Consider the following 25,238-nt stretch of genomic DNA (forward strand, 5'->3'; position numbering starts at 1 on the left):
TAGCCATCAAATTGTATGCATGAGACAAATTTACGGTTTACACTTTTTTATTCGGACGGAGACGTTTACACCGACCTAGAAAAAAAAACCCAATAGCCGCTTTTTAAAAAAAGCACGAAATACAATATTAATAATTATTGTTAATATTACGTTCACGGGCGATTGCGTAATGCTTTCGGACGTCCTTCTCGAGAAAAAAATAAATACATTTAAAAGTACAGCCGACGTTTGTCCGGTCCGATTGTCGGCAATCGTGTATGCGACTTTCACCGCGGAATAACATGTAAAGTAAAATGAGTATAAACATATTCGGGAAAAAAAATGAAATGAAATGAAATGAATGGCATACAATTATGAGCATGCCACGGTTGGTTTAGGCTGTGTGAAAGTAAAGTAGGTGTACCGCCGCCGCCGCGGTGTAGTCTTATCCGCGCCGGCTATTTACATTTGTGTAAGTCTCCCGGGGATTCCCCTACTACGGTCTGGGGGGGGTTTTAATCGATGTCTCTCCCACCGCGTTCCCTTTTGTTTTTATACTCTTTCCACTGCTGTTGTTTGTTTATCGCCACATCTCCACCAAAGACCGTTACCATTACGATTGGTCAGTGCAATATAATCTAATACATACCTATACCTTTATATATATACATTTTGTGTGTTTTCTTTCAGCGCTCCGGAGGAATATTATGCATGTCACCTGCGCTCAGTGTTGTGCCGGGAACGAACGGCAGAGGCGGCTATTCTTCTAGCGTACACTGTTGCTTCTTGACTCTCTTAATACCATTATTATTATTATGTTTTATCGTCCTTATAGTTGTTTTACCGCCGCGATCACGATACCGGTTAAAAAGTGTCGAATGTGGTAAAAATGTGTTTGACATTGTCATGTCATGGTATTACTTAAGCATATTTTGTTTTATTACTATTATTATGCGGTGATACTGTCGAGTTCAAGAGTATCGGCGCGACGAAATGGTGATTGGTGTTTTTTAAAAACTATAATATTATGTTGTTATTACTTTGCTTGGTTTTTTTTTTTTGGTGTCGGTGATAAAAAATTTAGTGCCAAAAGGGTTTGCGAACATGAGTTTAAAATGTATTTTTTTAAACTCATGGGCGCAACACCCAACGAAAGCTTTTTAAATATATCTAATAATAATATATATGATATAATATTTTACTTGTTGACAATAATATTGTTCGTTGCGATAAAATCGTTCGAGTAATTTTTTTTTTTCGTGCGTGTCTATTTTTTTATTTTTTTTAATATATTTTTTATTATGATTGCCGATTACAGTGGTAGGATGCTCCGCGCATTATGAATGTCCGTCGCAGCAAGCGTGCATAGCGAATCAGTGCCAAAATCCGTGTCAATACGATAATCCGTGTAATTCGCAACAGGATTGTCAAGTACAAGATCACCAGCCAGTTTGTTTAAAACGTAAGTTACATGGGTTTTTATCAGGGTGAACCGCAATAATGCAACGGGACGAGTGCAATATTAACACACTCTAGTAAAATTTGTTTTTCATTTAACGTTACAACTCTGTTAGATTAGGTTTGGTTTGGTTAGGTTAGGTTAGGTTTGGTTAGGTTTGGTTAGGTTGGTTAGGTTTGGTTTGGTTAGGTTAGGTTAGTTTGGTTAGGTTTGGTTAGGTTTGGTTAGGTTTGGTTAAAACTATAAGAAAAAAATCGATAAAAATTAAACCTTTCAACGGTTATTACTTTGAATAACAACACTCGTCATTTTACGGGTGGCAGAACCACAGAATAAATTTAATCAGAAAGAACGGTTTCAATGTAAACAAAAAACGTGACGGCCATGTTCTGCAAACCTGCTAAAATCCTAATAAATCATTTCAATATAATACTCTACTGATAAATAATTTGAAAAGATGGCCGCCGCGTTTTTGTGTGATAAGCATAGAATAGATAACAGCACAAGGGTCACTTTCAATGTAAACAAAAAAGTGACGACCATTTTGTAAAGACCTATTTAGTATTATGTGTTATACCTATACCTACATAACTAAAAATAATAGTGTATGGTTTTGACATTATAGTTGTGTGGCCTTAAGAAGATGGCCGACGCGTTTTCTTGCGATAAGCATCTTCCCCGTGTTAATTTTTATCAGTTTTCGAGGCCTTGCAAAACTATGTTGTTGTTTGTGTTACAAAAACGTTCACTTTTAGTAAGAAGCTTCAGCCATTGTTTAAAACGTACAACCCCCCCCCCTTAATTTTTTGGTAAAATTTCAATCTTGACTTGTTTGCGTTGCTGTACACTCAACTTGAACGGGGTAATCGAACGATCTAGATTGTCATATCTAAGGCTTAGCCTTTCCAACCGAATGACATAACTGTTACTTTTACACGGTACCACAATGCACTCAAGGCCGTCGCACTTGTGTTACAAATATTTTTTCCTTAACGATAATGACCGCGTAATCGCATTAATATCTCTGTCGTCGGAATAATACTAATGCACTGGATATAGTCAAAAAAGTGCGATCACGGTGTTTGGTTAGTAGAACGTTGGCACGCAGTGATTTCACAATAATTTTTTTACTATCTCTCGGGGTGTAACGCTTTATAAACACGACGTGACTTCTTGGTTCTTGATTTTTGTTTATCGGTCAGGTGCAATCGCGCCTTATTTGGGGTTTCTTCGAACGTTTAGTATTTTTTTTTCTCATCTCATTAGGCCTGAAAATGGCTCAACGCGCTCGGACACTCTACAAACCATAACTGTTACAAATGCTAAACACTCCCTAAGTTGTCGATAAAACGACAAAAGTTTCTGCGACAAGTTATTGTAGTAATAATATTGTTCGTTTAACAGTTTGCCAGTGCCAGAAGAACTCACACTGTCAAAACGGCCAAGTGTGCGACGGATGCAACTGTATATTAGCGAGTAAGTACACACGACTAGGTTTGTTGCGATTAAATATGTGAATTGTACTAAAAAAAAACCCGTTCACGGTTAACAGGCCAAGAACCGTTGCCGATACCGGGGTGCGAACACTGTCCGACCGGTGTACCGTGCGATCCGGTGACCGGAGCCTGCGCTAAAGGTATGTGTCTATTGAAATATCATGGGAATTTTTTAAGACAATAGATGTGTTGCTGTTTTATTATTTTTTGTAAAATTTCCTCACTCCTCCTAACTTTCTTGCCACCACCTCTCCCCCCGAAGACACCCGACGAAGAATCAAGCATCGAAACACCAATGGCGATACTTGCTTCTTTACTTTCACTTTTATCTGCTTATGTGTTTTTATCTTTGTACAAATCTTTCGTATTTCCTCACCGATATATTATTATACTGTTTTATGTAAATAAATTCATAAATTCTTTTGTAAATAATATTATGACGCTATGCCAATGCGTGTATAATAGCAGCACATCTCTACTCTCATTATAGTTTAACGAAAGCGAAAAGTCTCGAAATAAACGTTTGTTTGTATACAATTTGTAAAACATTAAGTCCACGCCGTTGTTCATTGTAAACGTCTCGAGAATACCGATGACCGTTAGACTTGTGGGAATTTTGGGGGAAATGTGACGCAAAAGCACAGACTGCAGCATGGGGATTATCATATAATTATTAGTGTACTACTCAAATGAAATACGAACATATACAAAGGACTATATCGCATGAGTATTGAAGTTTATACGCATACACCTAGTTTGAGTATTGTAGTGTAAGTAGTAATGTAGTCGTTGTAGCCGTTTGCTTATTTGAAATTATTTTGTAGAGCATTATTATTTGGAAGCCCCAAATAAACAAAAAAATTGTTACCACACTTAAAGGTTGCATGGATTATTGTTATTCTTTTAAATCTTTTAGGATAAGTCTTTAAAAATATATTATAATATATATTTGTCATCTCACACACACACACACAAACCAATCACAGGTCGTTTAGTTAGTACCATTGTAGTGATATTTAATTTAGTGCTGTTCTGTAGATCAGTTCTCATTCGTGACAAGAGAATTCGATTTTTGAAATATCATCAAATTAGTACACCAGAACAATACGAATACAGTATTTGGCTGTACTACAATTTGTGCCCAACTCGACAGTACAATGCGTTGGACAAAATATATTGTTTAAAGTGATATTTTATTAAGTTGAATGCAATTGATGTATCGATGTAAATAGACCAAACACCGATTTTTAGTGAAAATATTTTACACTAAAATACTTCCATCCACAAATACACACACACTCACATAAACATTTTAATTTGTTATGATAATACTAAAAACGCGTTACGCATGATCTGGTGTTGGAGCTTTATTAATATCGGAGAAAACTCCACAAGTCTGAATGAAATAATATGATAATTTTTTTTTTTAATGAGAACTACACAAGCGCCTCTAAACCGTAATGGAGAAAACAGACGTTTATGTAGTTTCACAAAAAAATACTGTTAGCCTTGTCAATTGTTTCGTCTAGTCAAATATTATTATTATTATTTTTTTGTTTTTTTTAAGGCAACAGTATTTTGTATGTAAAAAAGCTTTCACTATATAAAGTGAACATGTTATCTTTTAACACTAACTAACTTTTTTTTTTTTTTAATTTGTGTTCCCGCTTTTTGTACAAACACTTGTAGACACGTTACCGCAGCTCACTACTACGATAATATATAACGATATACTAACCCAAACGACAGAACAAATTAACATATCTACCGATAGGGATGCCGGAATGACCGAAACCGACATAACCGATAAACCCAATCAATTCCTATCGACGGAAGGCTATAGCTCAATGGTAGATTCTTCGACCGTCGATGTTAGAATACTTAAAACCCAAGATTCCGATAGTCAACTAACCACGAGACCGACCGACGGTGACAATTGGTTGTTAACCGATTCGGAAAAGGGTTTGACGGAAATGCCAGAAAAAATTAATACTAGCCCAGTGCCCACGAGGAACGAGGAAAATCAATCGACCACCGAAACAATTATTATCGATGGCGTGACTACACCAAATGATTATTATCAAACGAGCACTATTCCTTATACTCTAGATAACCGTGACAAGACTTCCGAAAATTCTACTCCTCAGTTGTCCGAGCCTACCACTGCGGTAAATGAGTACAACATGAATACAATACTAAACGATAGAGAGTCAGAAACAACGACGCTCCGCATAAGGACGGGGGTCGATTTGATTACAGATAAAAACGATTTTCCAACAAGTTCGGACAGAACCACAGATTCCGAAGCCGCCACAGTCGTTACATTATCGACAAAAGAAACCACGACGGGGTCTGATCATGAAACAACAACCGATCATTTGCTAAATTTGAATACGCCTAAAGTCACCACGATGTCAGATGACGGCACAACGCTTATAACTTCCAACGCAGTCAGCCAGTTTCCTTTAGATGTTAGCACGTCGCCTTACGCCCCTGAAACAACTACTTTTAAATCTAATTACAATAATAAAGGCGTCTATTCGATTCCAACAGTGTCCTCGAGTACGTTGAACGATTTCGAAACGACTACTTTACAAAGCGACCAACATATTGATACAGAAACAACTCAAAATCTTGAAACGGTTGAAACGTCCTCACTTAGTAGCGTTGATAGCCAACACACGGATTTTCCTCAATCAATCGAAACGACTACATTTACAGCCCAAGTTAGAGTAGTTAACGGAGACGATCATAATTTAGATGAATCTTCGAACACGAATAATATTCCCGTCTTAACTACGACGATCCGAAGTGACAATACCGCGGAAACGACAACAAGCGCGAAAATGGAAATAACCGAAAACAATAATGAAGTAACAGTTACAACACTTAGTTGGACCACAAGCGAGCCGGACGAAGAAAACACTAAGCAGTTGATTCGTTCAGATCAAACAACCGTGACGGAACCAAACGAAATAGCGAGCACACTAGCTAACGATGCGTTTAATTCATCTAAATTCGATAATTTGGTGTCGACGATATTAAAATCCACAAGCCAACAAGCCGATCCGACCGTTGCTAGCGATACCGTTAGATTAAACGAAAGTAATGTTTCGGGAAAAATTAAAAATCAATGGGAATCGTTGTTTGGCTCAGACCGTGTGTACACAACTACCGTTGCAGACCTGAGGACAACAACAACAACAGACGTGGGAACTACAGAAATGGATAGTATAAATTACACGGAAGAAAAAACTACGACTAGTTCTCAATCTGCTGCTAATACGGTTGTATACGACCAAACCACTGGTGTTACTAGCATCGCAGAATATGACTTAACAACGACCGCACGGACTCGTGGGAAAAACGAAAGCATAATTATTATAACAACGACTCCCAGCGTTGATAGAGATGATACAATCGTTGAGGACGCGACCAGTACAATAGCTAATGAGGTAACTACAGGATTAGATTTTACACTGAAAAATACTAGTCAAAATAAACCTGACTATATCGATCAAGTCACAGAGACAACGACGATGACTTCTGGTGTAAGTATGATAGATGACAAAGAAAATACAACACCGACCGGAGCTGTTACAGTTGCTAATTGGATCAACACGAAAAGCTCGGACTTAGAGCAACGAGGCGGCACTATCCAACCGACCGAATCTAGTTTGGAAACATCACAAAAAAATGAAGTCGATTTTACAACAATGGCATCGGTTAACGATATAACTACCTTAATGAATTTCGTTACAACGTCCATCGAAGTACTTGTCACCAGCTTGAGGGACGAAACACAAACGGCATTCAATGGAAAATCTAATAACGACGAAACTTCTACTTTACAAAACGAACTTTCAACAACATTAGATTACGAAACGGTCGACACATCTTCTCGCAGTAGTACTGACAATCCAATTACTACTGATATGAACGAGGCTTCAACTATTTCCAACACATTAACCGATATACCACACAACGAACACACGACTGTTGGTCAAAATAATAAATTATTCGAAACGACAACTTATACAGTAGAAGCAAAAGAAACGAAAGGAGACGATATGAATTTAAATGATTTTCCAACGGAAAATGACAGTTCTGTTACTGAAAATAATAGAAATATTTTAAGCTCTACTCGAGATTCTACTGTTAGTACTATAAGCATTGACAACGACAGGTCTACCACTCTTTTACCTTCAGTTCGATTCTCAGTCGAAACCACTGGTAAAAATGAAATGGGTACGACCGAATCTAACGCTGATGATACACAAACAAGAACAAGCACTGATGAAAATAAATCAGACTTACCTACCGTCGAAATATCTACTACATTTTCACCTATGGGTCGATTTTCATTTGAAACCACTAGTACAAATGAAATGGGTACGACCGAGTCGAGTACTGTTGATACAAAAACAAGCACTGATGAATATAAATTAGATTTACCTAATATTGACGTAACTACTACATCGTCACCGTGGGTTACCTTATCAGTAGAAACTACAAGTAAAAATGAAATTGGTACGACTGAATCTAGCACTGATGAAAATAAATCCGATTCTCCTAATATCGACATATCTACTACCTTTTCACCTATGGGTCGTTTTTCATTTGAAACCACTAGTAAAAATGAATTGGGTACGACCGAGTCTAGCACTGATGATACACAAACAAAAACAAGCACTGATGAATATAAACCAGACTCACCTAATATTGACGTGAGTACATCATCGTCACCGTCGGTTTCCTTATCAGTAGCAACAACTGGTAAAAATGAAATTGGTACGACTGAATCTAGCACTGATGAGTCACAAACAAGAACAAGCTCTGATGAAAATAAATCAGATTCACCAAATATCGACATGTCTACTACCTTTTCACCTATGAGCCGTTTTTCATTTGGAACTACTAGTAAAAATGAAATCGGTACGACTGAATCTAGCACTGATGAGTCACAAACAAAAACAAGCACTGATGAAAATAAATCAGATTCACCAAATATCGACATGTCTACTACCTTTTCACCTATGAGCCGCTCTTCATTTGGAACCACTAGTAAAAATGAAATCGGTACGACTGAATCTAGCACTGATGAGTCACAAACAAAAACAAGCACTGATGAAAATAAATCAGATTCACCTAATATCGACATGTCTACTACCTTTTCACCTATGAGCCGCTTATCATTTGAAACTACTGGTAAAAATGAAATCGGTACGACTGAATCTAGCACTGATGAGTCAAAATAAAACAAGTACTGATGAAAATATCGACTACCTACCGTCTACTACCTTTTCACCTATGGGTCGTTTTTCATTTGAAACCACTAGTACAAATGAATTAGGTACGACCGAATCTAGCACTGATGATACACAAACAAAAACAAGCACTGATGAATATAAATCAGATTCACCTAATATTGACGTGAGTACTACATCGTCACCATCGGTTTCCTTATCAGTAGAAACCACGAGTAAAAATGAAATTGGTACGACTGAATCTAGCACTGATGAGTCACAAACAAAAACAAGCACTGATGAAAATAAATCAGACTTACCTACCGCCGACACGTCTACTACCTTTTCACCTATGAGCCGCTTTTCATTTGAAACTACTGGTACAAATGAAATGGGTACGACTGAATCTAGTACTGTTGATACAAAAACAAGCACTTGATGAATATAAATCAGATTTACCTAATATTGACGTGACTACTACATCGTCACCATGGGTTTCCTTATCAGTAGAAACTACGAGTAAAAATGAAATTGGTACGACTGAATCTAGCACTGATGAAAATAAATCAGACTTACCTACCGCCGACACGTCTACTACCTTTTCACCTATGGGCCGCTTTTCATTTGAAACTACTGGTACAAATGAAATGGGTACGACTGAATCTAGTACTGTTGATACGAAAACAAGCACTGATGAATATAAATCAGATTTACCTAATATTGACGTGACTACTACATCGTCACCGTGGGTTTCCTTATCAGTAGAAACTACGAGTAAAAATGAAATTGGTACGACTGAATCTAGCACTGATGAAAATAAATCAGATTCTCCTAATATTGACATATCTACTACCTTTTTACCTATGGGTCGTTTTTCATTTGAAACCACTAGTAAAAATGAATTAGGTACGACCGAATCTAGGACTGATGAATATAAACCAGATTCGCCAAATATCGACATATCTACTACCTTTTCGCCTATGGGTCGTTTTTCATTTGAAACCACTAGTAAAAATGAAATGGGTACGACCGAATCTAGTACTGATGAGTATAAATCAGATTTACCTACCGTCGACACGTCTACTACCTTTTCACCTTTGGATCTATTATCAGTCGGAACAACTGTTCATAATGAAATCGGTACTACCTTATCTCGTGATGACGGTATACAATCAAAAATAAGCACGGATGAACATAAAACCGATTCACCTAATGTCAATAATGTATCTAAAGACCAACTGATCACATTAAAAAACACTCAACAAGAAAATATCAACTTGAGCAGTGTACTGACCACGACTGAATACACCATAACGTCTAAAATTGTTGACTTTGAAGACGCGACTCTAAAACCGAAAATCGAAAACCGACTAGACACATACAACACTGACAATAATACACAACTAAAAACCACAGCGACCAGAAAATGGTGTTCGAACGATACCGATTGTGATGCCGGCCACAAGTGTTTGGCAGCCAAGTGTTTGCCCGCAGGTGAAAGCCGCGTTAATAACTGTCCGCCCGGGATCATCACGTTGCAATGTCTCAAAGGTACAATTTTATGTAATACTAAAAAAATATTGCTTTAAAACGTTTAGCCAAATGTGTTAAGCATGTCAACTAGTCCGTGTATGTATGTGGAATTTCATGATTTGTTTGTCACGAATTTGAACAAATAGGTAGGTTAGGGACAAGACAATTTCCACATCAGTCAGTGCTTTGGCGTTTGCATTAGGTCTATGTGTTAGAATAATTAATTATTTCGATGAGTGGAACGGATTTACGTTTCTAAAACTATAAGTTTCTAGGATCGGGTTACTTTCACAGAAGTGATATTAATCGAAGCATGACTTGGTGAAATAGCCACAATGTGATGTACGTTTGGCCATAATAATTATTCGCAAATGTTTTTAACGAATTAAATTGAATTTTCTATTAATTTAGACAATAGAGTTTTTTTTTTTTTAATTACTCCCCCGATCGGTTGAACATAATATTCTAACACTAATTCGATATAGGTAAGGCAGGTTATGTAATATCAGATATAATATTATAACAATGTATGTATGATTTTGTTAATAGAAATTAATATAAGCTTAACAAATTTGTGTTAATTATTATTAACTTGCTTGTGTAAATAACTCTAATGTACAAAAATAATACACAGCACCGGGCACGGCAAAAAAACCTCAAGTATGCGAATCCGATACGGAATGTCTGGATTCGGAAGCCTGCTATATGGGTCAGTGTGAGGACCTGTGTAGTTTTTCCACGGTATGTGCATCAAATGCTAAATGCCGTGTGGTAAAGCACAGGCCCGTCTGTTCGTGTCCACCGGGATATGAAGGAAACCCAGCAATCAAATGTTACCAACCGAAATTATGTAAGCCTTAACACATCACTAATTTATTTTAATACAAAATTTATTAAACGATTGAATGACTTTAATAAAAATTAATATCACTAAAAACACACACAAACACACGTCATCAAGTGTCCTCGTTGAGTATTTAAAAGTGTAATAAGTAGGTATGGGTATTTATATTAGGTATTATAATATCTATTGTAAATAATATACATAAAAGATAATTTATATTTAACGAGTATTGTAAATATTATATATAATATACTGTTGATGTACATATTATGTATAGTTAAAGCCCAGAAATGAATACCTAGATCTTGGGGACTATATCTATAATTTACGATTTAAAGGTTTGCAGTTCTTCTTTTTATCTTCTTTATTTTTTTTTTTACCTAAATCTAGTTACCTGTATTTCGAATAACGAATGTACACAAGGTGAAGTTTGCATCCAGCAAATTTGCCAAAATCCATGCAACGTGCACAACCCGTGCGCTCAAAATGCAGCGTGCATAAACACTGCCCAAGGAGTGGATTGTAGCTGCATAGAAGGTTTTCAAGGGAACGGATTTGTCGGTTGTTTGCCTGGTCAGTATTATTTGAGCTCGCAAACAGTTATAGCATATTTTTACTATACTGTAATTTTAACACGAGTCTATTGTATTTCCTTCCCCAAGTTCGGTCCTTTAAACCCGTATGTCAGTACAACGAAGATTGCCCGCCGGACAAACTATGTGACCGATTGAACCGAGTTTGTATAAGTCCGTGTGCCGAAGACTCGTGTGGCGAAAACGCCGAATGCACTGCGGTCAACCACGGATCAGAATGTAGGTGTTTGCCAGGCCATCAAGGAAACCCTTACATAAACTGTGCATCAGGTATTGTTTGAACGTATTTCACTGATATTACAGTTTTCGAAACATGGTTTTTATCTTTTAATTGAATTTAGTTACCGGATGTCGATCGGACGAAGAGTGCGTGACTAACGAAGCGTGCATCAACGGAAAATGCTCGAATCCATGTCGGTGTGGTCCAAACGCCGTCTGCGACGTTTTGTATCACAAAGCGTCTTGCAAGTGTCTACCGGGTTACAACGGAAATCCATTGACAGGATGTCAAGGTAATTTACCAATTATCACAGACTGATTATAACCGTTGTATATACTGCTCGTTTGAGTAATAAGTGTTGAAAACACTGATCCGTAATCGTTAAACACAATTTCAACTGTAACCAGTAATAATTTTTTTTAGCGCCTCAAAATCCGTGCAATCCCAACCCATGTGGAATGCATGCTCTTTGCGAGGTCGACAACGGAAACCCAATATGTTACTGCCCAAAAGGAATGACGGGAAACCCGTTCAAAAGTTGCAGTAAGTTGAAAATTCAGGTAACAACTAAATGGATCGGTTTCTAAAGTGTTATTTTCTACTTGTAGTACCCGAAGGCGATGAATGTGTGCCCAACCCGTGTGGCCCGTACTCTGGCTGTAGAGTAGTAGACGGTTCTGCTGTATGCTATTGTCTTTCTGAGTACGAAGGAGATCCGCCAATAACGCCATGCCACCTGCCTTCTAATCCTTGCACACCTTCACCTTGCGGGCCAAACACACAATGTACATTACTGAACAATGGGTTTGCAAAATGTACCTGTCTTCCGGGTTACATAGAAAGCCCGAATACGATACGCGGCTGTGTCGAGAAAAAGAATCCTTGCGAACCAAACCCTTGTGGCCAAGGAGCTATCTGTGATCCAAATAGGCAACCATCGTGTTTCTGCCCTGAGCCGTTAATTGGAAATCCATACAAAAGCTGTGGTGGTAAGTTCCAGTGTAGTTAAGTTTTTATTAATGCTCTACTATAATTTATATGTCTTACAATTTGTGTTAAGAATCGGCGAAAACATTATGTCAACCTGGACCCTGCGGTATCAACGCCGATTGTTATGTTACTGGTAGTAATGAACAATGTTTCTGTAAAAATGGATACTCTGGAAACCCTTACGAAAGCTGCAGTTTAATACCTAACAGCCCATGTGAACCTAATCCATGTGGAAAATACGCATATTGTAAAGTTTCAACCGAAGGTAATTATTTTTTATTTGGTTACTCGTAGCAAAATTATTATAAATAATGTAATACTTTATGTAAAAGGCCAACCGTTATGTTATTGTCCCGATGGAATGGGAGGAGATCCAATTACTGGTTGCAGAGGGCCAGAGTGTACTTACGACAAGGACTGTCCACTCGACAAGTCATGCTTAGGCTATAGGTGCAATGATCCGTGTCCAGGATCTTGTGGAGTAGGAGCTTCTTGTCGAGTCGAGCAGCACCACCCAGTGTGCACTTGCAGTCACGGTTTGACGGGAAATCCATTTTTACGCTGCTATCCTATAAGTAATGTGTTAAAAATAAAATGTCTATATCACTAAAACGTGAATAATTTTTTTGTTTTAATACATTTTGTCCATAGGCTCAGATCCAATGCCAACCGGAAATCCTTGTTTGCCGAACCCTTGTGGTTTGAATTCTGAATGCAAAATACAAAATCGCAAAGCCGTTTGTTCGTGTTTACCCAATTACGTCGGAGATCCTAAAACGGCGTGTAAACCGGAATGTGTTTTGAATACCGATTGCAAAAGTCATCAAGCATGTATCGATTATCGTTGTCGAGATCCGTGTGCTTTTGGAAACATTTGCGGCCTCGGTGCAGTATGCCAGTGCAAAGACCACACGCCTTTATGTTCATGTCGAGATGGTTTTGTCGGCGATCCATTCTTACAGTGTGTTCCAAAACGTAAGTTCTAGTTTAACGATGCAGCATTATATGTAACAAATAGTTATACTTTGTTTGTAATTTGTATTTTACGAATTTAGCTAACGACGAGCCTTACAAAAATATGACACTCCCGTGCGCACCGTCACCGTGTGACCCATATGCATCGTGCAATGTATACGGTGGCCAAATAGCAATGTGCGATCCGTGCTCTTCGCCCGAACACCAGTGGAATCCACAATGTCATCCGCAGTGTTTGTATAATTCAGAATGTCCATTCAATTTAGCTTGTGTGGGACAAAAGTGTATTGATCCTTGCCCCGGATCGTGTGGTATCCAAGCAGAGTGCACTGTTGTGCACCACCAACCGATTTGCTCTTGTTCGCCAGGTCTAGTGGGAAATCCATATGAGCATTGTTCCACCCCAAAACAAAGTAAGGCCTAAATCAATGCATTTTGTTTGTTACAACATTATCACACTAATAATTTGATATATTTTAAAGACGAAGTTGCAAAGCCGCTTACTTGCGATCGTGTACAATGCGGTGCAAATGCTGTGTGTAAAAAATCAAACGGAATGACCATTTGTGTTTGTCGCCAACAATATTTCGGAAACCCTTACTTAGCGTGTCGACCAGAGTGTGTGTTAAATACCGACTGTGGACAGACGCTGGCTTGTATCAACAACAAATGTGTTAATCCCTGTCTCGGAGTGTGCGGAGTCAATGCCCTATGTCAAGTTGTTAACCATTTCCCCGTGTGTTATTGTCAACAAGATTACTCAGGAGATCCTTTCGTCAGCTGTTATCAGTCTAGACCTAGTACGTTGTATTTAAAATCGCTATTAACTACTGTAAATTGATTTAATAACAATTGTAAACATTGTTAACTGAACAATGAATACAATATACGTTAATTTAAATGTTTGAAACATTTCCAGGTTACCCTCCATTGATGGGCCCAGTTGATAACCCTTGTGATCCGTCTCCATGCGGTTCTAACAGCCGGTGTCATATTTCCGAGAAAGGATATGCTACATGTTCATGTTTACCTGGATATCGTGGATCTCCACCGGTTTGTAAGCCTGAATGCGTGGTCAGCGCTGAATGTCCACAAACACAAGCTTGTTTAAATCAAAAATGTGTTGATCCTTGTCCGGGAACATGTGGCGTGGGAGCCAATTGTTACACTATCTGTCATAATCCCATATGCAGTTGTCCAGCAGGTCAGATTGGCGACCCATTCGTTAGCTGCCATTTACCATTAGGTGTGTAAAAATATATTATTCATTTTGCGATATTTTTTGTAAAACTTTTTTACAATATTCATTATTTTTCAGGAGTGGAAACACCAAAAATACCTGGAAATCCATGTGAACCTACTCCGTGTGGTCCTAATTCACTTTGTGAAATTCGCAAAGGGCACCCTGTGTGTTCTTGCGCCCCTAACTATATAGGAAGTCCGCCATATTGTCGTCCAGAATGTATAATGAATCAAGAATGTCCGTACAATAAAGCTTGTATTCAAGAGAAGTGTCAAAATCCGTGCACAAAATCATGCGGATTATATGCTAAATGTGACGTCGTGAACCATACTCCGTTCTGTACTTGTGAACCTGGCTATGAAGGAGATGCTTTTATTAGCTGTACAAGAATTCCTCCGAGTTAGTGACATTTTAAAAAATAAAATTAAAAACTATAAAACTATGAAAATTTTAAAAAATATATCATTAAGTACTTAAAGAACTTAGAAATTATTAAATATCAACTTTATTAAATATCAATTTCAGCTGCATTGCCTGAAGTTCCGCGAGATCCGTGTAATCCATCGCCTTGTGGAGAAAATACTCAATGTTTGAACGAAGGAAATGGTATAGCTAAATGTGTATGCATTCCACCTTACATTGGCAATCCTTATTCCGGAGGATGTAGGCCGGAATGTCTTATGAACAGTGATTGTTTATCCAACTTGGCCTGTCTGGCTAGCCATTGTAGAGACCCATGTCCTGGTGTGTGTGGCATTAATGCCCAATGCCACGTAGTATCCCACGTGCCTGTATGCTCGTGTCTTCCTGGTCATGTTGGAGATCCGTTTCAATCTTGTAGAATTGAACCAGTTAAACGTGAGCTACTATTATAAAAAAAATAACGTAATTTTGAAACGCCTTATTAATCGTTCAAACATAATTTAGCACCGACTCCTCAAAACCCATGTGACCCATCCCCATGTGGCCCAAACAGCCAATGTCGAACTCAGGGATATAATGCAGTGTGTTCATGTCTTCAAGGATTTATTGGTACGCCTCCTTCCTGTCGACCTGAATGCGTAGTCAGTGCTGAATGTCCTGGAGACAAAGCATGTATAGCACAAAAATGTGCCGACCCATGTCCAGGAACTTGTGGGTTACACGCGAGGTGTAACGTTATTAATCATAATCCGATTTGCAGTTGTCCTACAGACTTTGTAGGAGATCCATTTGTACGATGTGTTCAAGAAGGTAAATATATAAGTACATCACAATGCCGAAACTGCTAGAGGATTTAATAATTATGTTTTATATTACTTGACCTCTTATTTCTTTTTTTACATTTGATGTTATTCAAACGTGATTGCAGAACCCAAAACACCTTCAGTAGATAATTACCATCCTTGTTTACCTTCTCCGTGTGGAGCAAACTCAGAATGCAAAGAATACGATCACAGACCTGTTTGTTCTTGCTTGCCGGGAATGCTCGGAGCACCACCAAATTGTCGTCCTGAATGTTTAATTCATTCCGATTGTCCAACACGATTAGCATGTTTGCAGAGCAAATGTAAAGATCCTTGTACAGGTTCTTGTGGATTTAATGCAAGGTGTACAGTTGTTAACCATCAGCCAGTGTGTTCTTGCGAGCCAGGTTATCAAGGTGATCCATTTAATGGGTGCAGTGCAGTCGCAGGTATGTTTAATCAAGATCTCAAAGTTTTGCTATCCATTTTATTAATACATAGTATTGAATATTTTACAAAGATAAAATCAGTAACTAAACTACTACTAAATTATAAAACAATATATTATTATGGTTATTGGTAATTAATAGCTTTTTAATTACCCAATAGTACAAGTAACAACACATTAAAACAACTAGAAAACTAACGTAACATTTCGACTATTACAAACAAAGTTTGTTTTATTATCAGCTAAGCCCAAAGGAAAACCGCATTTAACGTGTGCTCATTTCCCTTGTGGACCTAATGCAATATGTAAGGGAAACGCTAGTAATGGAACTTGTGTTTGCAAGAAAAATCACCGAGGTGATCCAATTATCGGTTGTCGCCCGCAATGCGTTTTAAATGCAGAATGTCCAAGAACATTAGCATGCGTTAACTCAAAATGTATCGACCCATGCAAAACCGCATGTGGCATACGCGCTCGTTGTCAAGTTGTTAACCATAGGCCGACCTGCTTCTGTCCTAATGGCACGAATGGCAACCCTCTAACAATTTGCCAAAAAACTATTAACCGTAAGCATGCTATCTTCCATTTTTATCTGTCACTAACGCTACATTTTTTTAAAAAAATATATCTGTTTTCTCAACACGCTTTGTTTATACTTTAATTATACAAAACTAACAGCTCATTATATCGTCTTTTAAATAAAAAAAATTATCCAACTGAAAATCGTAAAATGAGAAATCATATATATTTTCAACATATAAATATATAACTGCTTTAATAAATTATTTTCTTATAGCTTCTGTACCTTTTCCTAAACCAACACTCTGTGGGTCCAATATTTGTGGTCCGTACAGCAACTGCTCGGTAGTGAGAAATCGTATCTTGTGTGTATGTCAGTATGGCTACATCGGGACTCCTCCTAATTGTAGACCAGACTGCGTAATAAGTTCGGAATGCGTACCCAATAAAGCATGCATTAACCAAAGATGTGTAGACCCTTGTCCCAACATGTGCGCTCCTAATGCTCATTGTAGAGTTATTAACCACAAAGCAATATGTGCTTGCAAACTTGGTTTTACTGGCGACCCAATGACACGGTGCATTAAAGTAGAAAGTAAGAAACATTTAATAGCTAATTGTTGTACGATTAACTCTAACGGATGCATGATCGATTAATTAAATTATTTAGAAGAACGCCCGGATACTAATATAAATCCATGTGATACGAACCCGTGCGGTCTGTATTCAGTTTGTCGTTCATTCGACCAACAACCAGTGTGCGCATGTCAAGTTGGCTACACTGGATTGCCACCTAACTGTCGACCAGAATGCTCTTTAAATGCTGAGTGCATTGGTTCGATGGTGTGTGTTAACAACCGCTGTATTAACCCATGTCCTGGTAGTTGCGCTCCTCAAGCAATATGTACAGCGGTCAATCACACACCATTTTGTGTGTGTCCGGCTGGATATACCGGCGACCCATTTAACATATGTTTTATACAGCGTAAGACTATTTGTTTGGCAGGCTATTAATACCGTTATACGATTTGAATTGCATGTTTACGCTTGAATGGTTTTGGTGATCACTTATACAAAGTATTTTTTGAACATTGCACGAACTTAGTTTGTTTATACTTCTATTTCAGCTATAGACTATACGCCTGTAAATCCTTGTTACCCTTCTCCGTGTGGAGCAAACGCAGTGTGTAAAGAATTAAACGGTGCAGGCTCTTGTTCATGTATACCAGAATATTTTGGCGATCCTTACCTGGGATGTCGGCCAGAATGTGTAAACAACCTTGATTGTGCTTGGAACAAAGCATGCATAAACAACAAATGTATAGACCCTTGTATTGGTGCTTGTGGTCTTAATGCTGAATGTAAAGTCAGCCATCATGCGCCCACATGCTACTGTTTGCAGGGCTACACTGGAAATGCTTTGTTTTCTTGCCATAGAGTTGAATTAGATCCAAGTAAGAATTGTAAACCGCTTCCGCTTTTTAGTGAACTATTATTTAAATTGTATTTTATTATATTACCACTAGCATGCCAAGTAGATTTGGTTATTACAAAACATCCTTGCATGAGATCACCTTGTGGTCAGTATAGTCAATGTCGCGCTGTAAATGGTCATGCTGTGTGCTCGTGTTTGCCTGGGTACTTTGGAAACCCTCCAAATTGTCATCCAGAATGCATAACTAGTTCGGAATGTCCACAAGATAAATCATGTATAAATCAGATATGTTCTGATCCATGTCCTGGCACATGTGGTTATAATGCCCAATGTCGGGTAATCAATCATAGCCCAGTGTGTAGTTGTTATCCCGGTCATTACGGTGACCCATTTGTTCGTTGTGCTATAATTGAAAGTAAGAATACATAAGTTGCTTTCAGTTGCTTGAATTGTAGTTTAATTTTAATTTTGCATGGGGAAAATGTTTTTAGAGCCTTTGCCACCGGAACAAGATAGACTGCCACAAAATCCTTGTGTCCCTTCACCTTGTGGTCCTAATTCCGTATGCCACCCTCGAGATTCTACTCCTGTATGCTCATGCTTGCCAAATTACATAGGGCGTCCACCATGTTGTAGACCAGAATGTACAATAAATTCTGAATGCTATGGAAATTTAGCTTGCGTAAACGAAAGATGTATAGATCCTTGTCCTGGCTCCTGTGGTATCAACGCACATTGTAAAGTCGTATCACATAATCCTGTATGTAAATGTAGTGATGGGTATACAGGTGATCCATTTATTGCATGCACGCCTACGCCGATTACACGTAAGACAATTTTGAAATAAGTAAAATAAAATGATTATAACTTAGTCTGAGTTGAACAACTACTCCATAACATACTATGATAGTAGACTGCAATATAGTTTTTCCCGTTTTAGCTCCACCGCCAGCAGATGTGCCCCGTGATCCGTGTAACCCGTCACCCTGTGGTGCAAACGCTATATGTAAAGAAAGACACAATGCTGGCTCTTGTTCATGCATCCCTGAATATAAAGGCGATCCTTATACAGGATGTAGACCCGAATGTGTGCTTAACAGCGAATGTCCAAGAGACAAAGCTTGTGTAAACAATAAATGTCGTGACCCATGCCCAGGGATGTGTGGCTTGTATGCCGAGTGCAGAGTTATCAATCACGCCCCTTCGTGTTCTTGTCTTCCAGGATATACTGGCAATGCGTTGTCTGCTTGTCAACTTCTTCCAATTGCCAGTAAGGTTCTTCTATATCTACAAATACATGTTTGCTTATATATCGTGTGTGCTTGGTGTTTTAAACTAGTTATTCTTTCTTATCTGTCTCTATTGTACGTTGCATGTTTTCTTTTTGCTTTACCTACATCTAGGCCCACCAGATCTACCGCCTAAAAATCCTTGCATACCTTCACCTTGTGGCCCATATAGTCAATGCAGGGTGGTAAACAACCATGCAGTTTGCTCTTGCCAAAACAATTATATTGGTACACCGCCAGCGTGCCGCCCTGAGTGTATGGTTAGCTCTGAGTGTGCTCAAGATAAAGCATGTGTGAACCAGAAATGTGTCGATCCATGCCCAGGAACTTGTGGTCTAAATGCAAGATGCCAGGTTGTAAACCATAATCCAATATGTAGTTGTTCAGAAGGATTTACTGGTGACCCATTCGTTCGATGTTTACAAGATAGTTAGTATAAAATAATTTTGATTTTATAAAATAATGCTAATGTTTATTGAAAATTAAATATATATTTTTTTAAATTAGAACCACAATACGAGCCTTCAATTCCGACTAATCCATGTGTGCCATCTCCTTGTGGTCCAAATTCGGTGTGTCGCGATCACAGCGGTACACCAGCTTGTTCGTGTTTGCCAAATTACACCGGAAGACCTCCCAACTGTCGTCCAGAGTGTACTATCAATGCAGAATGCCCAGGAAATCTTGCTTGCCAAAATGAAAGATGTAGAGATCCGTGTCCAGGGTCTTGTGGAATATATGCAACATGTAACACTGTGAAACACGTCCCTCAATGTACTTGTCAACCGGGATATACTGGTGATCCGTTTGCTGGATGCTCTCTAATTCCCCAAAGTATGTAGTTATGTTCTATGTGTTAGTCGAACTAACTAATCAATAATAATTTTAACAATTTAGTTATACCGACTGAAGGACCAAAAATGCCTTGTAATCCATCCCCATGCGGAGCAAATGCACAGTGTAAAGAACGTAACGGGGCTGGCTCGTGTACATGTCTACCAGAGTACTTTGGTGATCCTTACACAGGATGTAGACCAGAATGTGTGACGAACTCTGATTGTGACAGAAGCAAAGCTTGTATGAACAACAAGTGTCGTGACCCTTGCCCTGGTGTTTGTGGTCGAGATGCGGAATGCAGAGTAATAAACCATTCACCATCATGTTCTTGTCCTGAGGGATATACCGGAGATCCAACTTTGTCATGTTATGTTCAACCTATACGTAAGTGTTAACTCAATTGCTTTATCTAAGTCACAATTATACTTTCTTTTTCGTCAAATAAACTTTTTTAGTTTTTTTATTATTTGTACAAAATTTTGCAGTTATTTTAAACAGTTTCTAAATTTATTTACAATATTATACACTTTTAGGCGATCCTGAACCACCATCAAATCCATGTGTGCCATCACCGTGTGGACCTTACAGTCAATGTAGACCAGTAAATGACCACGCAGTTTGCTCGTGTCAATCTAACTATATAGGGACACCTCCCGCATGTCGACCTGAATGTATGGTCAGTTCAGAATGTCCACAAGACAAAGCATGTGCAAAACAAAAGTGTGTTGATCCTTGTCCAGGAACTTGTGGATTTAATGCTAGATGCCAAGTAGTCAATCATAACCCAATATGTAGTTGCCCTCCAGGATTTAATGGAGATCCATTTGTAAGATGCATAAAAGAAAGTATGTAACATTTTTATCGCTTTAAATTAATATTGTGTTGTATATTGTTATTTATACGTTTATACATTTTTAGCTCCTCCGATAGCTGATACACCTTCAAATCCTTGTGTTCCATCTCCCTGTGGACCAAATTCTGTATGCCGTGAAATAGGCAATACTCCAGCTTGTTCATGTCTGGACAAATACATAGGACGACCACCAAATTGTCGACCAGAATGTACTATAAATTCGGAATGCCCTGGAAATCTAGCTTGTCAAAACGAACGCTGTAAAGATCCTTGCCCGGGATCTTGTGGAAATTATGCAACATGTGTAACAATAAACCATAGTCCACAGTGTAGTTGCGAACCCGGTTATACTGGAGATCCTTTTGCTGGGTGTTCAATAGTTCAACAAAGTAAATATTTTTTTTTAAATACTTTTTATAGTTATTCAGTAGATGTAATGTACATTTTTTAAAACTATTTCAGTCGTACCAACTGAAGGACCAATTATGCCATGTAATCCATCTCCCTGTGGTGCCAATGCCATATGTAAGGAACGCAATGGCGCAGGATCTTGCATTTGTTTGCCTGAATATTTCGGAGACCCTTACACAGGATGCAGACCAGAGTGCGTAACTAATTCAGATTGTGACAGGCAAAAAGCTTGCGTAAATAATAAATGCAGAGATCCTTGCCCGGGAACCTGTGGTCTAAACGCAGAATGCAGTGTTATCAATCATGCGCCATCGTGCACCTGTTTACCAGGTTACACTGGTAACCCGATTACTGCTTGTCACATTCCTCCTCCAAGTAAGAATTATTTTCACTATTTTATCTCATCAATTTATGAATATTTTTCATTAATTATTATTTATTTTTAGTGGACCCAATACCACAAAATCCTTGTGAGCCATCGCCGTGTGGTCCTTATAGTAATTGTAAAGCACTAAATAGTCACGCAGTATGTTCATGTCAAACAAACTATGTTGGTACTCCTCCTGGTTGCCGCCCTGAATGTGTTGTTAGTTCTGAATGTCCACAAAACAGAGCTTGTATTAATCAAAAGTGTGCAGATCCCTGTATTGGAATATGTGGTATAGGAGCAAGATGTCAAGTAATTAATCATAATCCAATATGCAGCTGTCCGAGTGGATTGATTGGAGATCCGTTTGTACATTGTAGAGAAGAACGTAAGTGTTCATAATTTGTATTATAATTTTTAAATTTATAATTAGAACAATAAAAACGTATACACCCTTATTATACGTTACATAAAAATAAATCATTTAAAAAAAATCCGTCAATTTAAATGTTAAATCACCATGTAATCTAGTTACCTTCTCCTGCCCTACTATATTCTTTTACACATTCTTATTCATTAAATAATTTGTTTTGTTATGTTTTGGATAGCACGTCCAACTCAACCACCACTCAGTGACGAAAACCCATGTGTGCCATCACCATGCGGGCCGAATTCTATTTGTCGAGAAGTCGGTTCCACGCCAGCGTGTTCTTGTCTACAAAATTACATAGGAAGACCTCCAAATTGTCGTCCAGAATGTTCTATAAACGCAGAGTGTCCAGGAAATCTTGCTTGTTTGAATGAACGTTGTAAAGATCCTTGTCCTGGATCATGTGGAGTTCATGCAACTTGTGAAACTCGTAATCATAGACCTCAATGTACATGTGAAATTGGTTACACGGGAGATCCTTTTGCTGGCTGTTCAATAGTACAACAAAGTAAATATTTCTTAAAGCTAACATGCATTTAGAGATGTTTTTTTAATATATTTTTCGTTGTCTTAATAGTAGCCCCAACTGAAGGACCAAGAGATCCTTGTAATCCATCACCTTGTGGAGCCAATGCTATTTGCAGAGAAAAGAACGGCGCAGGTTCTTGTGTTTGCCTACCTGAATATTTTGGTGATCCATACACCGGATGCAGACCCGAATGTGTAACAAATGCTGATTGTGACCGCACTAAAGCATGTACAAACAATAAATGTAAAGACCCTTGTCCTGGTACTTGTGGCCTAAATGCAGAGTGCCGAGTATTAAACCATGCACCATCATGCACATGCTTTACCGGGTACACTGGAGATCCATTAACGCAATGTCAAATCATACCTATAAGTTAGTACAATTACTTAAATGGTTTTATTACCTACTATTAAAGGACATTTTAGCACAATAACTAATGAATAATTTTCAAATATAGCTGAAGCGACACCAATAGATCCATGCGCTCCATCACCGTGTGGACCAAATAGCCAGTGCAGAGAATTAAATGGTCACGCAGTGTGTTCATGTTTAAATGGATACATTGGTACACCTCCATCGTGTCGTCCTGAATGTGTTGTTAGCTCAGAATGTAGCCAAAACAAAGCATGTGTTAATCAGAAATGTGTTGATCCCTGCATTGGCACTTGTGGTTTAAATACAAGGTGCCAAGTTGTAAACCATAATCCCATTTGTAGCTGTTCGCCTGGATTTACAGGCGATCCTTTTGCTTCTTGTCATAAAATACAACGTAAGAATTGTATAGATATTGTTTGGTACTCTTTACTTGAAAATCTATTGCATTTCTTTATTCTATTGCATGCCAAAATGTGTTTTTGTGTTTTTTCAACCTACTCTTTGTATCTCTATTGCATGGTTTTTTTTGCTTACTGTAGCCACAACCACTCCTTCGCCACCTAGAGACCCTTGTTCTCCATCACCTTGCGGACCACACTCTCAATGTAGAGTGGTGAGCAATACGGCTGCATGTTCTTGTTTGCAAAACTATATTGGTCGGCCACCAAATTGTAGACCCGAATGTGTAATAAGCGCGGAATGTTCGAGTAATTTGGCGTGTATCAATGAAAAATGTTCGGATCCATGCCCTGGATCTTGTGGGCAATATGCCCACTGTAGAGTTATCAACCATAACCCAGTTTGTACTTGTTTACCTGGGTACACTGGCGATGCTCTTACATATTGTCAACTGTTACCTACTTGTAAGAAAACTGATTACCTACTATATTACTTATTTGTACTATTTTACCTAAATAATAAATTATCTCAGGACAATAGAATAATAATTTAACATCGATATTAGTAAATTAAACACTTTCTTCTTATAATCATCATCATTCTAGACCACACATTTTTTTTATTCAATTATTTAGCAACTGAAAGATCACCAGAGCCCATTGACCCGTGCTATCCATCACCTTGTGGTACAAACGCGGAGTGCATAAACCGAAATGGGGTTGCTGCTTGCACTTGTTCTAAAGGCTTCCAAGGAGATCCCTACACTGGATGTCGACGAGAATGCGAAAATAATGACGACTGTAATTTGGCTTTAGCGTGCATTGGTTATAAATGTATTGACCCTTGTCCAGGAACATGTGGTTCTGAAGCAATATGTACAGTAGTTAAACATATTCCGATATGCTCATGCCCTCCATCGTACACAGGAGATCCATTTTATTCGTGTCGACCAATACCCGTCGTCCGTAAGTGGCATTACCTATACACATATAAAAAAAAAAAACTAACTAAAATGGTTATAGTGAAAATTAACCAAATTTTCTAATTTAATATCAAATTTAGTAAATTGGTTTGAAAATATACCATGAATAGACATAAAATAACGGCAAATTGAAAAACATAATATAATATTACACAACATTTTGTAGAATGCTAGCTTTTATAAATAATAAACTGTATGATTATTATTTTAGCAACCCAAAGAGAACCAGTTGATCCCTGCCATCCATCGCCGTGTGGGCCAAATAGTCAATGCCGTAAAGTCAACGATCAGGCAGTCTGTTCATGTCTACCAAATTACATGGGCAGTCCTCCGGATTGTAGACCGGAATGCGTTGTTAGTTCAGAATGTCCTTTGGACAAAGCCTGTATAAATCAAAAGTGTTTAGATCCGTGTCCGAATACATGTGGAATACAAGCGCTGTGTACAGTGAGAAACCACAATCCAATTTGTGCTTGCCCTGCTGGCTATTCTGGGGATCCGTTTTCACAGTGTTCTTTAATACGTAAGTATTAAATAATTAATTACTCGCACCTCATCTG

The 25,238-nt window shown here is 38.2% G+C and overlaps 1 protein-coding gene across 2 annotated transcripts in view; it reads left to right on the forward strand.

Moving 5' to 3' along the window:
• The window catches only part of LOC126833224 (uncharacterized), a 120,197-nt gene that overhangs the window by 53,988 nt on the left and 40,971 nt on the right, over nucleotides 1–25,238 (forward strand). For both annotated transcript variants that reach the window (XM_050564421.1, XM_050564422.1), the window contains exons 43-78: nucleotides 1,298–1,441; nucleotides 2,843–2,914; nucleotides 2,991–3,074; nucleotides 10,348–10,563; nucleotides 10,948–11,130; nucleotides 11,220–11,420; nucleotides 11,492–11,662; nucleotides 11,794–11,913; nucleotides 11,979–12,359; nucleotides 12,431–12,625; nucleotides 12,693–12,935; nucleotides 13,012–13,335; nucleotides 13,416–13,748; nucleotides 13,818–14,135; nucleotides 14,255–14,581; nucleotides 14,654–14,977; nucleotides 15,104–15,436; nucleotides 15,506–15,811; nucleotides 15,930–16,253; nucleotides 17,899–18,225; nucleotides 18,298–18,621; nucleotides 18,698–19,033; nucleotides 19,147–19,476; nucleotides 19,610–19,924; nucleotides 20,003–20,329; nucleotides 20,393–20,716; nucleotides 20,866–21,177; nucleotides 21,251–21,574; nucleotides 21,648–21,971; nucleotides 22,043–22,351; nucleotides 22,572–22,901; nucleotides 22,971–23,294; nucleotides 23,380–23,691; nucleotides 23,837–24,160; nucleotides 24,332–24,661; nucleotides 24,890–25,201. In XM_050564421.1, coding sequence (XP_050420378.1) covers nucleotides 1,298–1,441; nucleotides 2,843–2,914; nucleotides 2,991–3,074; nucleotides 10,348–10,563; nucleotides 10,948–11,130; nucleotides 11,220–11,420; nucleotides 11,492–11,662; nucleotides 11,794–11,913; nucleotides 11,979–12,359; nucleotides 12,431–12,625; nucleotides 12,693–12,935; nucleotides 13,012–13,335; nucleotides 13,416–13,748; nucleotides 13,818–14,135; nucleotides 14,255–14,581; nucleotides 14,654–14,977; nucleotides 15,104–15,436; nucleotides 15,506–15,811; nucleotides 15,930–16,253; nucleotides 17,899–18,225; nucleotides 18,298–18,621; nucleotides 18,698–19,033; nucleotides 19,147–19,476; nucleotides 19,610–19,924; nucleotides 20,003–20,329; nucleotides 20,393–20,716; nucleotides 20,866–21,177; nucleotides 21,251–21,574; nucleotides 21,648–21,971; nucleotides 22,043–22,351; nucleotides 22,572–22,901; nucleotides 22,971–23,294; nucleotides 23,380–23,691; nucleotides 23,837–24,160; nucleotides 24,332–24,661; nucleotides 24,890–25,201 — 10,083 coding nt within the window. The remainder of the gene's footprint in view (nucleotides 1–1,297; nucleotides 1,442–2,842; nucleotides 2,915–2,990; nucleotides 3,075–10,347; nucleotides 10,564–10,947; nucleotides 11,131–11,219; nucleotides 11,421–11,491; nucleotides 11,663–11,793; nucleotides 11,914–11,978; nucleotides 12,360–12,430; nucleotides 12,626–12,692; nucleotides 12,936–13,011; nucleotides 13,336–13,415; nucleotides 13,749–13,817; nucleotides 14,136–14,254; nucleotides 14,582–14,653; nucleotides 14,978–15,103; nucleotides 15,437–15,505; nucleotides 15,812–15,929; nucleotides 16,254–17,898; nucleotides 18,226–18,297; nucleotides 18,622–18,697; nucleotides 19,034–19,146; nucleotides 19,477–19,609; nucleotides 19,925–20,002; nucleotides 20,330–20,392; nucleotides 20,717–20,865; nucleotides 21,178–21,250; nucleotides 21,575–21,647; nucleotides 21,972–22,042; nucleotides 22,352–22,571; nucleotides 22,902–22,970; nucleotides 23,295–23,379; nucleotides 23,692–23,836; nucleotides 24,161–24,331; nucleotides 24,662–24,889; nucleotides 25,202–25,238) is intronic.

This window comes from Adelges cooleyi, unplaced genomic scaffold, assembly GCF_023614345.1.
Source record: "Adelges cooleyi isolate 19-005CV unplaced genomic scaffold, UGA_ACOO_1.1 ACOO_flye_CR_arks_rails_tigmint_CR_PRNA_2, whole genome shotgun sequence".
NCBI lineage: Eukaryota > Metazoa > Arthropoda > Insecta > Hemiptera > Adelgidae > Adelges > Adelges cooleyi.